Below are 14699 nucleotides of genomic sequence, written 5' to 3'. Positions count from 1 at the left end.
AGCACCATACATTCCCTTGGATGAATACATTGTGTTTACAACTTGAACACAAAATATATTTGCTCCCAGAATATCATTTATATTTCATTAGAGTTTGATTTCTACTACAGAGGAAGGGGAGAGTTTTTTTTTTTACTTCACTATTTCAAACTAGAGTTAATCCAATTTATTACTTTCTTTCATGATTTCATGGTATAATAGCATAATAATGTGATCTCTCTCACCCCTCTCCTTACCTCTCCCCCCCAAAAAAATTAACAGGTAAACTCTATCAAGCTGAAACCATATAAACCTAGATGAAACGATACACATTTAGGAAAAAGCCTGTTCAAATATTTATAGTCGATACAGGTCCCCCTTTGCAGGTTTTCAGATTGTAAACTCCCCTGAACCTGCATGGGGGGAAAACTCTCTGAAACTTCTGAACAACAAAATTTTCTTTTACTCTTGTGATGATAGAAAAGAAAATTGTGCCATTTAAACCTATGAACTATAGGCTAGAGGATAAATGATCAGGAAAAGTTTCATACATTTGAAATTATCTAACCTATATTTACCTATGTGTGTGTGTATATGTGTGTGGGTGTGTTTATGTTTGTATAGTTGTTTTTCAGTCATTTCAGTTGTTTCTGACTCTTTGTAACCCCATTTTGGGTTTTCTTGGCAAAGATACTTGAGTAGTTTGCCATTTTCTTCTCCAGCTTATTTTACAGACGAAGAAACTAAGGCAAACAGCGTTAAGTGACTTGTCTGGAGTCACACAGCTATTAAGTGAGTGAGACTGGATTTGAACTCAGTTCTTCCTGACTCCAGGCCTGGCACGCTATCCACTACACCACTCAGCTGCCTTCACATACAGAAACATACATATACGTTATGTAAATGTGTGTATTCCTATATACATGTATATATGTATGTAAAATCAACTCCTATCTACTTAATCCCCTAGATCCTTAAAAAAGTAAAAGTGGTAATTCTTCAAAGTGAGCAAACTTTTTTTTTCTTAATGTTTTCATTATTATTTTAAAAAATCACTGATCTACTCTGAGAGCTCTTTAAAACCTTTTCTGAGTTTTTTCTCATTTGTATCATAATGGTAGTAGTGCCTGGTAATTGCAGGTTAGTGGCTCTTCAAAATACACAGCATTGTAATTAGAGGTTATGACATTGTTTTCCTGTGACCCTGCTTTTTATGGAAAGTTCATCTGCAAAAGTCCGTTTGCTGTGCGAAGCATCAGTTCTTACTGTCTGCTACAGACAATGCAGTGAAGTTCCTCTACTTTAACACATTTTTAGTCAACTTCAGAGTGGTTTCTTTTTGGAAGATTTGTAGCATCATAATTTCAGAATCTAATCTCTTGCTTGACAGTTGAGAAGGCTTTAGTCTCTGAGAGCGAGTGGAAGAGTTAAATTGCAAAAGTGAATGTTGTATATAAGTCATCCAATTTGTAACATGGATACAGAATGTTGCAGTTTGGTTTTACTTATCACACTATGTGGGGTTTTTTTTATCAGACTACGTGGATCAAATGCTGTGATGTCATTAAAAACAGGGCAATTACTTAAATGAGTCAAATTTCTTTGCTTGCCTCATCCCCCATTCTTTTTAAAGGTAGGACAACCTTACATATGTGCTAAATCCTACATGATTCCAGATGAACGATATTGTGGCGTGTGAAATGTTACAGCTGTAACTGAGAATATCGCAGTTGCTGTTAAATATCTGGAAGATTCATTGTAGCATTCAAATTAGGATCACTGTCTTGTGACTCACTGTTCCTTTGGGAAGGTCGTGATTGTACAGTGCGTACACTATGCCATACATAAACAAATATACTACATGCAAAGGAAATCTTGGCGGTCATGATAGGCTTTATTGCATCAGTCATTACAATTTTTCTGTAATCTAATATTTGTCATTAACTATGCCAAATAGTTAGACTTGGGATCCTTATTGAGGAGTAATATTTTTGCTTTTTATCCGGGGTTTCAGATCCATCTGCTCCACCAGCTCCAGCTAATCTCAGAATTGCCAACTCCACTACTAACAATGATGGAAGTGTGGCTGTAAGGATTATTTGGGATATGCCAGAAGAACCTGACATTCCTGTGCATCACTACAAAGTCTTTTGGAGTTGGACAGTCAGCAGCAAGTCAGTTGTGCCATCTAAAAAGAAAAGAAGAAAGACAACTGATGGGGTAAGGTACAAATTAGAAAGAGGAGTTAATGTTCTGGGTGTGCTGGAAAGAAAGGGTGTAATAGATATAAGAAGTAAGGTTCCACTGAGGTTAGAGAAAGAAATGAAAGAAAGAAATTACATGTGTATACATACATACATATTTACATATCTATCTATCTAGAAAGAGAAAGAGAGAGAGAGAGAGAGAGAGAGAGAGAGAGAGAGAGAGAGAGAGAGAGAGAGAGGGAGAGAGAGAGGAACATTTTGGCAGTTTTGCTTTTGCTTCTTGGTTTTAGAGGGAAAAATATAGTTCAATTCCTTGTTCAGCTCATGCCCAAGTGACAGTCATAGTTCATAGAAACGGAAGGAACAATTTCAATTATTTTTATCACAGATGTTCAGGTCCTGAAAAGGCTATAACCCAGAGTTGTTTTTCCATAGACGTGGTTTTTAGGATTCCTGTAACTGGAGGAAGAAACATGCAGTTTGTTTATATGCCGTGATATTTACATCTGTAATCCAGTTCCTTGAAAACTCAACAGACAAGAAAAAAAATGTTTGGGGAATCTCTCTCCTTCTCTCCTCTGTCTCTCTCTATCTCTCTTTCTTCTCTCTCTCTTTCTCTCTGTCTCTATCTCTCTGTCTCTCTCCCTGTCTCTCTTGCATCTGCCAAAATTATTTAGTAAAGTTTATTGCTCAGAAGAAAACAAATAAAATTCCTTTTGAAATACTTTGCTGAAATGAGATTTCAATAACATTGAACATCCTGGGCCATAGACAGTAGCTGATATAAAACAACTGATTTGGTTTATTTAATTTTCCTTTAGTACACAGTATTTTAATTTTGCAAAACCGTGACAGCATGAAAAGTCTCTTCCCCTAAAGAGCTTTTCCGATGTCCCATTATGGTGTTAAGAGGATTCTCAAGTCTTGAAGGGTATGCCAGTAGAACATAAGCCCGTTAAATTAGAAAGATTTTGAATAGGGGATTGGTGACACTATTCTTCACCTGTCATCTGAGGAAAAGCCTATGTCAGATTGAGACACTCATCATCAGAAGATTGGTCACCATGTGATTGTTTTTGTTTCTGGCCACAACAACTCATGAAACTATCTTCAATGTGGTGGAGATGCTAGAGATTATAGATCATAGATATTTTTCAGTATTAAAGTATGGAAAGCATTTTGTATAGTAAATAGAATGCTGAGTCTGGTGTCAAGAAGACATCTTCTTGAGTTCAAATCTGGCTTAAGTGATTTACTAGCCATGTGACCTTGGGTGAGTCACTTAACCCCATTCCCCTCAGTTTCATCATTTTGCATAAAATAAGCTGGAGAAGGAAATGACAAACCACTCAAGTGAACCAAGAAAACATCAAATGGGGTCACAAAGAATCAGATATGACTGAAACGACTGAACAACAATGTATAATATGAAATGAAATTGAAATAAAACAAAAATATGTTTAGTTGAAAAACAATAATGCCTTGTATGATTATTTTTGTGGTATGCTTTATTGGGAAACCCAGCTCCTTATGGTATATGTAGAACTGGCCTTATAGCCAAGAAGTGCTTGTTTCAATTCCTTCTTCCAACATATATTGGCTGTGTGTCCTTGGGCAAGTCACTTAACCTCTTAGTTCTCTAGTGGTAGAGGGAATTAACTCATCTGGGAATTCCTGATACCACTGAAGTAACATATCTAGACCCTCTTCCTATGCATTATGATACCATGTTATCTAAGTCCTGTGTTATACAGTTTTATTTTGATTGCCTTATAAAGAAATATTCCCATATTCCTATATTGCTTTCTTTTTTTAAACAGAATTTAGTTTATTTATTTTTAGTTTTCAACATTCATATCCACAAGATGTTGAGTTACAAATTTTCTCCCCATCTCTCCCCTCCCCCGCCCACCCCAAGAAGGCATGCATTCTGGCTACTGCTTCCCCCAGCCTATCCTCTCTTCTATCATCTCCGCATCCCCTTCCCCCATACTTTCTTGTAGGGCAAGATAGATTTCTATACCCCATTGCCTATATATCTTATTTCCCAGTTGCATGTAAAAACAATTTTTAACATTTGCTCTTAAAACTTTGAGTTCCAAATTCTCTCCCTTCTTCTGTCTCCACCCACCCTCATTGAGAAGGCAATCAGTTCAACATAAGTTATACATGTGTAGTTATGCAAAACACTTCCATAATAGTCATGTTGTAAAAGACTAACTATATTTCCCTCCCTCCTATCCTGCCCCCCGTTTGTTCTAGTCTCTCCTTTGACCCTGTCCTTTTTCAAAAGTGTCTGCTTCTGATTACCTCCTCCCTCAATCTGCCCTCCCTTCTATCACCCCCTTCTCCCCTTCCCCCCTACTTTTCTTTAGGGTAAGATACCCAATTGAGTGTGTATGTTATTCCCTCCTTAAGCCAAATCCAATGAGAGTGAGTTCACTGATTCCCTCTCACGTCCCCGTCTTCCCCTCCATTGTAAAAGCTTTTTTTTTGCCACTTTTATGTGAGATAATTTACCCCATTCTATCTCTCCCTTCCTCCATCTCCCAATATATTCTTCTCTTGCAACTTAATTTTATTTTTTAGATAACCCTTCATATTCAACTCACCCTGTGCCCTCTGTCTATATATATTCCCTTCAACTACCGTAATACTGAGAAAGGTCTCATGAGTTACAAATATCATCCTTCCATATAGGAATATAAACAGTTCAACTTTAATAAGTCCCTTATGATGTCTCTATCTTGTTTACCTTTTCATGTTTCTCTTGATTCTTGTATTTGAAAGCCAAATTTTCTATTCAGCTCTTGTCTTTTCATCAAGAATGCTTGAAAGTCCTCAATTTCATTGAATTTCCATTTTTTCTTCTACAGGCTTATATTCAGTTTTGCTGGGTAGGTGATTCTTGGTTTTAGTCCTAGCTCCTTTGACCTCCAGAATATCATATTCCAAGCCCTCCAATCCCTTAATGTAGAAGCTGTTAGTTTTTGTGTTATACTGATTGTGTTTCCACAATACTTGAATTGTTTCTTTCTGGATGCTTATAATATTTTCTCCTTGACCTGGGAACTCTGGAATTTGGCTACAATATTCCTAGCAGTTTTCCTTTTGTGGTCTATTTCAATTTCTATTTTACCCTCTGATTCTAGAATATCAGGGCAGTTTTCCTTGATAATTTCTTGAAAGATGATATCCAGGCTCTTTTTTTGATCATGGCTTTTAGGTAGTCCAATAATTTTAAAATTATCTCTCCTGGATCTATTTTCCAGGTCAGTGGTTTTTCCAATGAGATATTTCTCATTGTCTTCTATTTTTTCATTCTTTTGGTTTTGTTTTATAATTTCTTGAGTTGTTGTAGAATCATTGTCTTCCATTTGCTCCATTCTAATTTTTAAGGAATTATTTTCTTCGGTGAGCTTTGGGACCTCATTTTCCATTTGGTCAGTTCTGCATTTTTTAAGGCAGTCTTGTCCTCATTGGCTTTTTGGGCCTATTTTGTCATTTGGGTTAGTCTATTTTTTTAGTGTATTATTTTCTTAAGTATTTTTTGGGTCTCTTTTAGCAAGCTTTTGACTTGTTTTCATGATTTTCTTGCATCACTAATTTCTCTTCCCAATTTTTCCTCTACTTCTCTTACCTGATTTTCAAAATCCTTTTTGAGCTCTTCCATGGCCTGAGACCAATTCATATTTTTCTTGGAGGCTTTTAATATAGGAACTTTGACTTTGTTGTCTTCTTTTTTATGCTGTTTACTCATTTTCCCAGCCAAATACTTGACTTTCTAACTCTTTGTTAAGGTAAGACTCTGCTTCCAATGCATGGGGTGTCCTGTCCCAAACTTTAGGGATTTTGTGCAGCTGTTTTCAGAGATACTTCTAGGGGCCTGTAAATTTCCAGCAACAGAGAGGTATTTACTCCTTTTCTGGCCTGTGCTCTGGTCTGTGAGTGACCACAAGCACTCTTTTCTGCTTTGGAACTGTGAGGAGGATTCCTTGTTCACTTTGGCCACAAAGCTCTGCCATACCAGTGCTCCTCCTCCCCCCAGGACTGCCCCCCAGGACTGTGACCCCGATCTAAGCAGAGCAAAACAAGAGAATCCTGCCTCAGTGCCAGCAAAGAGATCCCTGCAATTCCCCTCTGGTTGGCCACTCAATCCTCCCCACTGTCTCTTGGCTGGGAGCTCCAGAAGCATCCACTGCTACTGCCACTGCCATCATTGTTGCCACCTCCATCACCCTGGGGCTGGGGCTGTGGCTGGACCATGTTCCTCTCCCACCTGGTCCAACAGACCTTTCCCACTGACCTTCTATGTTGTCTTTGGCATTTGTGGGTTGGGAAATCTGGAAATTGCCACAGCTGCCAGTGCTTCAGTCCCCTGAGTCCTGTTCTAGCCCTGTCTGTGCCAGCACAGCCCACTTTGGGCTGTGCTCCTCTTCCATCGTGGTGCAATAGACCTTTCCTGTCAACTTTCCAGGTTGTCCTGGCCTGGAAATTTGTTTCACTCTATCATTTTGTGGGTTCCTCGGCTCTAGAATTTGTTTAGAGTCATTTTTACAAGTATTTGGAGGGGTTTGGGGGATAGTGCAAGCAAGTCCCTGCTTTTACTCTGCCATCTTAGCTCCACTCCTATTACTAGAATTTTCCACTATATTGCTTTCTGCACAACTTTCATGATTCTAAATTCTAAAGAGATTTTCAGAAATTCATAATTCTCTGTATTTTCTCTATTTAAAATAATGGAAATTGTGGAAAGTGATGGCATTCTCAAATGAAACAGGAAGCACAAAATTTTTTTTCCAAGCAATAATCCATCGGTGTCAAGCCAGAAGCAGAGTATGTTCTGTTTTTTTCACTTCATTGAGTATTAGGAATATTGAATATGTGGCTTTTTTGAAAATTTTAACATGTGATCACTTGAATAAGAAGGAAAATTGAATTTACATGATCCAGTTATCTCCCTTTAGACTGGTGATTCATAAAACAAGTGAAAGCTTAGGGACAGGCAAAGTAGACAGCTACCTAAAGTATTGTATTCAGAGCACTTAACAAAAATACTTTTTTACTTTTGCAAATAGAGAAGCTTATATTCTAGAAGGTTGTCCATCAGAGATATTTGTTTTAACAGTGTGATTTTGCATTTTTTACAGTAAAAGTTCAATGCTGTCTGATACCAAAATGCCAATAAAAAGGATGATGTCCTTAGGAGAGAAATTGCTTGAGATAAGCCATCATCACATCATCACCTATTATTCTCCTTTGTTTTCTTCTCTGTTACTGCCTGCTAAGTTCTCTGTCTTTGGTCCACTGCTAGCAAATCCCTTTCTTGCCTTTTACTTAGTTGTGAATTTGATTATTCCATGAGCTCTGGCTTAATGAAACATGGCATAAGTAGGCTTAGAGTATAGACCAGATCAAGTCAACAAGTCAACGGACATTTATTAAGTGTCTGTTATGCTCAGGTACCTTACTAGACATTGGGTAGGGTGTGCTGGCATATTCTAAGAGAGTATTAAAAGTGATTCTTCACATTTCCTTTAATAGGGGAATCAGTAGTAATGGTCCTCATAAGAGTGATGGCATACCTAATCCATACTCTATGCAAACTTATGCATAATATTCTATTGATGCTCTTAGATCATGATTTGTAGCACAGTGTTTCCTTAGGATGGTTGACCTCTCATCTCCAACATATTTGATCTTTTCCTTTTCCCCATGTAAAGAACATTATATTCTCTTTCCAAATCAAAGCAACTGATTCCCTGACTCTTAGCTCAGACAATGGCCTGTGGCTCTGCAAGCCCTTTGGGGTTCGGGGAGGTGAGGCTGGTGGTACCTGGATGTACCAATGCACTAATAATGGTTGGGCTGGACTGGTTACTCTCCAGGGTGCATTTGCTGCCTTGAAGTAGCTAACAAGTGTTCTGGGATCTGGACAGTTAGCTATTCTGCCTGCCAATAGCACAATGATTGCGTCTTAGTCTTTCACCTGGAAAACAGAGGACCTCTCAAGATTTCTGATGCATATTGTTTCAAGTCCTGTATTTTGGGCACTCTCCATTTCCCAAGCCAAAGATTTAAAGGCAAATGTCTTCCCCTGAGTAGTAGAGATTTGGCCATTTCAGTTGTAGGTGCACAGGGAGCACATTTTTAAAGACCTTTCCAAGGTTACCACAGATGTATTATCTTATTTCTTTTCCCAATCTTCATGTTGTAGTGTCTCAGCTGCCTTTTCCTTCTTAAAAGATGTACTGAAATTCTCAAGAAATTGTCCATGTAAGAGATATTTATTTTATTTTGACTTCTTTACTACTTTAGGTAAAAATGTAAAAGATTTTCATCAAAGCATTTTTTCTTAGGCATAAATAGTATAGAGGATTGGCCAGGGTAAATTCTCAGCCTTTACATGACATTCTCTTACCTTGGGAGTCAGTGTTTGAGAGACAAGCCCTTCAGAATTCTGATGATATTAAATGTCTGTTCACAAAAAGTATTGTATATCTATCTAGGTAAATAATGACATAATTTATTAGTAGATGTTTATTTGTCTTTCTGTGTATGTTATTTTATGCCTGGAATCAAAGCCATGTAGTATTAGGATCTATTTTGTAAGGGTGTTTGGAAATAATTGCTTCCCTTTTCATAGCCCATTGAAGTTTACAAAATTTTGTAATTATAATAGTCCTGTGGGGGTAGTGAGTTTAAACATAATTATTCCAATTTTTCAGATCAAGAAACCAAGGTTAAAAGAGATTTAAATGACTAACCCAGGGTCATGAAATTAGTAACAAACCTGGTCCAGGCCACCGACTCCAAGTCCAATGTTTTCCTCACTATACAATTCAGCTTCTTTGATACATGATGATATTTGATGAATTAGAGAACCTATGAATAATAATAATAATAATAATGGTAACTAGTATTTATAAAGTGCTTTACGGTTTGTGTTACATTTTGCAATAGCTCATTTTATCCTCACCATATCCGTGGGAGGTAAGTACTATTATTATCTCCATTTAAAAGGTAAGGATATAGAGGTAGACAGGTTGTGACTTGCACAGGGTCACACAGCTATGAATTTGCTGTATCAACTAGCTCTCTTTCCTGTGAAGTAACGATTTTATATCTGGGATCAGTATCTTCCACTCGATTTATTTATGTTGGAGAAAATAAGAGCTAGTGGGGAGGGGAGGAGTCTTTTTTAGAAAATGAATAAAAGGAAATAGAATCTGGAGGCAGAGGACCTAAGTTCAAATCTCAGCTCTGCTATTTATTACCTAAATGACCTTGGTCAAGTCACTTAATCTCTTTCAGCCTCTGGGCAAAATGAAGGAGTTGATTAGATGATCTTTTTGGTCCTTTCCAGCTCTAAATCCTATCTCTCCTGAGACAAGATGTATGATGTATGGCATATTTAAAATTTGGCTTCATACCCTAGGACATGAAAAAAATGTTTATTTTCCTGAAAACTGTTTGTTTCTTCTTAAAGTGAAGTGCTGAAGTGTTTTTTTAAACAAAAACCCTAGACTTTTAAAGACTGAAGCAATATACAGTTTCTATTTAACTTTTAGCTTACTGAAAAGGCAATTGACCAGAACATCTCATCTGCTTTTATTCATCCTTGATATAAGCAAAGGAATTCAGACTCTGGTAGGGGAATAATTCAGACAAAGCAAATGGACCAAAAAACAAAACAAAACAAAAAACCTAAGCCCCCAAAATTTACAATTTAGGAAGGTTGAATTTCTTGTTAGTAGCATCACATATATTATATATTACTTGATAGGACTTAATAAACCCAAATCTTAATGAACCAGAATAACAAGGGAATGGATGTTATGGTTAATTCAACCAGAATATTTGAATAACCAATAACCAATGGTTAGTCAGGTCAAGATTAATCAGAAATTTTTTCATTGTTTCGGTCTTCAAAAAATAGTGTATTTTCCCCCCTCTGTCTCCATTTTATAGAGATTTGGAAGGTATTCTTATCTATGATTAAAATGTCACCTGTGCTCAGATTATTCCCAGCTCTGTTTATCCAGCTTTAATTTCTCTCCTTATCTTTAATCCCAGATTCTCCTAAATGATCTCACTTGAATGTCTTGTTAGCACTTCAAATTCAAAATATATAACATGGAACTCATCACTTCCCCCTGCTAAATGTTATGACACCATCTTCTTTCTGATAAGGGCATAATCATCCGGTCACTATCTAATATCCAATATGTTGTCAAGTCCTGTCCATTCTTTTTTCACAAAATTTCTTACATTTTTTCCTTGACTCATACTGCCAAAAACCCAGTTCAGGTCCAGTATATTCACTTATCACGTATTTTAATGTCCTAATTAGTCTCCTTGCCTCTTTCTTCTCCAGTTTTGTCCACACAGTCACTAAAATAATCTTGCTAAATACAGTCTGCCAATGCCTCTTCCTTCTTCAGAAACCTCCAGTGATTTCCCTTATTGGCTCTAAGATAAAATACAAACTCCTGGAACTGGCCTTTAAGGCTGCCTGCTCACTCACCACGTTTGCTTTACTTTATATTGCCTTTTGCTGTGCTCTCTATTCCAGCCAAGTTGTACTAGTAATTTTTCTCTGTATCAGCCATTCTGTGTCTTTGCATTCTCACAAGTCACGTCTCATGTTCAGAATTCTTTTCCTTTTTTATCTTCACCTTTGTGAATCTTTATTTTCCTTTCTCTGACACATGCTAACTGCATCACCATGGGAAAGTCTTTCGTAGCCTAGGCAACTCTCTCCTACTCTTTGCAGAAGTGGTTCCAACCTATCTCAGTTGAGTTCCATCATCTGGAAGTTTTCTATGTAATTGAAACTGCAAGTAGAGTCTATTTCATTCTTCTCAACTCAGAAACCATCTTTTCAGGGAAACATTTTTGATTCCTTTAGGCATTAGTGCTCTTACCCTCTTTTTAAAAGTTTTTGACATATTTTTCTGTTTGCATGTTGTATTAAGTCAAGAGTACCTACGCTCCTTGTGGGCAGAGACTATTGATTTGTATAACACAGTGCTTAGCTTTCACATAATTTGTCAACTTTGAATTTGAGTCAAATTACAGGAAAATAAACTCATGAAGATCAAATAAGCACATTATACAGTCATAATGTTCATATTCATTTTGAGCTAACTTTGATTATTTCAACATCCTGAATAATTGAGGAAAAATTGGTTCAACTAGTTATATTTATTGAGGCATAGGCTTATGGCGAGACATACAAGCTTATATAGTATTTGAGAATTTCAAGGATTAAAAAATGTATTTCATTAATTGAAATTATTTGTTAACAACATAGACATACTTTTTAAAAGTTTGTGTTTTCTCTTCTGACTTTTTCTTTATTCCTAGATTTGGTGTCTTTTTTAAAGAATGAAATAGAATTTAAGAAGAATTAAAACCAAAGGCCACATGAGATGTTATCACTAGGGAAAAGTTTTATTTTTTGTTCCCTTAGAATAAAATTTTAAAATTGATAGACCTCTATTCAATGAAAATGAGAATCTTTCTAATGTTTCAATTGTGTTTGCTTATGTTCTTTTCATTTATAGTCTCAAAATTATGTGATCCTGGAGAGTCTTCAGCCAAATAACAACTATATGGTGGAAATACAGGCCATAACTTACTGGGGACAAGTACGCCTAAAAAGTGCTAAGGTGTCTTTTTACTTCACCACCACACAAGCAATAAGTAATAGTAAGTATTTCGTATCTTCTGTAGGACATAATGAAATCTTTAAAATAAATTACAAGGATGAAAGGAAACAAAATAAATTTGAAGTGTAAAAACAGGTAAAGCTTTGGAGTTGTATTCTTAAGAGCAAATATCAATAGAAATATGTCACCAGTGCACTTTAAATGTTGCATCCAAAGTAGATTAAATTGTGAATTTTTTAAGGTCCTTTTTGAGAAAAATAAGAGGTACTAATCATTATGCCATATCCATTTTGGAAAGAAAGTGATAACATTCTTTATGTTGTTCTAAAGTGGATAATAAATATCATCCCCATGTAACTTGTCAAGTGGTTCTAGATATACTGAACAATTTAAAAAGATCATGTGCAAGGACTTCTGTTTAGATCAGCACTTTCAAAGAAATAGGTTCCTTGGGTTAGGGGAATCCAGTGATCTTGTTCTAGACAAGGAACTAGAAATGGTTTCGATGTAAGTAGCCAGAAGTATAAATAAAAGCTTGTTGACTGATTGAAAACTGGTGAATGATTGAATAAATGGATAAATAATATTTATTAATGCTTACAATGTGCAGAACACTGCACAAAACAGAGGACACAAATAGAAAGTAAGATAGTCACTTCTCTTAAGGAACTCACATTTTAAAGGTGGAACCTACTAAGGAAGGTTTTAACCATAAGTCACACGCAAAGGTCCCATGGTCCTTAGGGTCCTTAGGGCAACACAGTTGTTAATGCCTCTTTCTTGGTGCCACTCTCACTGAATTTTCTGGATCTTTAGTAGCTATAGCTATAGACATGCAAAAACAGTTGCCAGGCTACATCTCCAAAAAGATTACTTCCTAGAATGATGGCTGAGGGCATTGACCTATAAACATTACTATAACCAAGGTTCTTAGGTACAGGGTCTTGGACTGTTTTTATCAGGGTCTGAAAGTTCCAACCTTTGAAGGGACTGGCAACAAATAGACTGAGAGCCCTTGCAGTTTCATTTTTTCTGCCCACCTATGGCATCATCATCTGCCTTTCCATAGTTTTCTACAGTCTTCTTTTCTTTCTCCCTTCACTTCCATGTTTCCCTCTTGCGTTTCTCTTAGTATGAATCACTTTTTCCACATTTTCTATCTTTATAGCTTTCTCTTGAAATGGATTGAGACAGACACTGATACATTGCTGGGGACTGTGAGAACAGATTGGAGATGATCTTATCTTTCTTTAGGTCAGAGCACTTCCCTTACTCCTCTAAGAAATAATAGGAAAAGGGAGGAGTATCAACAACCACCCACCCCATGCACATACTTTAACTTGTTTCCTCCCACCCAGCAGCCAAGAGAATGGAACACAACTAATGAATGTAATTAGTAAACCTGAAAAATGTAGTGTAACTTTTGCAAAAAAACAAAAACAAAAACAAAAAAACCCAATCCCCCCCCAAAACAAAACAAAAAATCAATAGCTTATGTATATTCATTTATTTTCTTTGATATCAAGGATTTTTGGTAAGACAAGATTTATGAATAGATGTAGGGTGAGGTATGCTGAAAAAGCCTCACAACCACATCCCAAAATACCTGGTTCTAATTCACTGTCCCCACATTCTTGTCACTGTTCCAGAAATCCTGAACTGATAGATTTATTCCATTAGGTTTTTAACAGATTTTTCATCTTCAAGATTCTTTTATTGACATTCAGATATGCCTGGGACAAGCCAAGGTTTCTTTAGCTATTATTCGCTGATTGTAATGGCAAGCAAAGTGGGACTTTTTGTTGTCTTTTGTTTTGGAGTGCTTCTCAGCACTAAGGCAATCAAGTTCCCTTGGTTGAGTCTTGCCTTTGTTTGTAGGAAGGCCCACATCGTTTTGCTAGTTGCATCACTAAAGAGGTGTGAAACCCTTAAGAGGTGTGAAACCCTTGAGTGATGTGAAGCACTCTGACGCTGAAGAAGTATATATATATATATATATATATATGTATATATATATATATATATATACACATACATACATACACCCTGTTAACGTTTTGTATGGGGCTCACTCATTGGAAGAGTGTTGGTGTGGAGACTCTGGGTAGCCATTAAGGGACCCCCTAGCTTTGAAAACCTGGATGTTGGTGTTTCTCTCTCTGGTAACTATGTATGTATAGCTTTAGTCAGACAGAAGCCTGTCTGTTGATTTGTGTTATTTGCTCTGTTTATATCATTTCTGCTTGTAATTTCTGTTTGTGTTTTCTCTGAAGTTCAGGGTGCTGACTTTTCCCCCTGAACTAAGTAAATGATATATGTATGCTTAATTAAAGTGATATTGTAAACCCCTTAAAATTGCTTTCCTTAGAAAAGCAGATCAAAGAACCTATGCTAGCAGCCCTTCTGTGTGCTGGTGTTATTGGTCTTACACAGCCACAGTAACAGCACATAGCATTGTTGTTACACTGATATACAAGCAAGGATCAGTTGATCAGAACATTTCTAACTATGATAGCTAATTGGGAACAAGGACTTATAAAAATGTGGATATGAAGAGTATCATTTCTGTTTGAAAGTAAGCGCTGGGCTGCCATTTATAGTGAAAAGTCATCTTGAAAGGTGGGAGATTGCCAAGTTGCCAAGGATATACCTTTGTTTCACTTTTTTCCCCTCAGGGATTCTTTTGAATATAAAAGATAATGACCATTCTTTGTAATATGGAATACTATGCTTAGTGGTCTTTGCTTCTTGGTGTTTAAAATTGGCCTTTTAAATGAATTTTTTCAGAACTAAGTTATATTGGCAACCTATTTTGTTGGGTTTAATCTTTTCAAGACAT

At 36.6% G+C, this 14699-nt stretch overlaps 1 protein-coding gene across 1 annotated transcript in view; it reads left to right on the top strand.

Annotated features, from left to right (window-relative positions):
• Window positions 1–14699, top strand: part of ANOS1 (anosmin 1) — a 256068-nt gene that overhangs the window by 202917 nt on the left and 38452 nt on the right. Inside the window, exons 7-8 of the mRNA XM_036746532.1 lie at window positions 1994–2199; window positions 11756–11900. Of these exons, the coding sequence (XP_036602427.1) occupies window positions 1994–2199; window positions 11756–11900 (351 nt within the window). The remainder of the gene's footprint in view (window positions 1–1993; window positions 2200–11755; window positions 11901–14699) is intronic.

The sequence above is a fragment of the Trichosurus vulpecula genome, chromosome 2 (genome assembly GCF_011100635.1).
Source record: "Trichosurus vulpecula isolate mTriVul1 chromosome 2, mTriVul1.pri, whole genome shotgun sequence".
Classification (NCBI taxonomy): domain Eukaryota; kingdom Metazoa; phylum Chordata; class Mammalia; order Diprotodontia; family Phalangeridae; genus Trichosurus; species Trichosurus vulpecula.
This window is presented reverse-complemented; position numbering and strand designations above follow the sequence as displayed.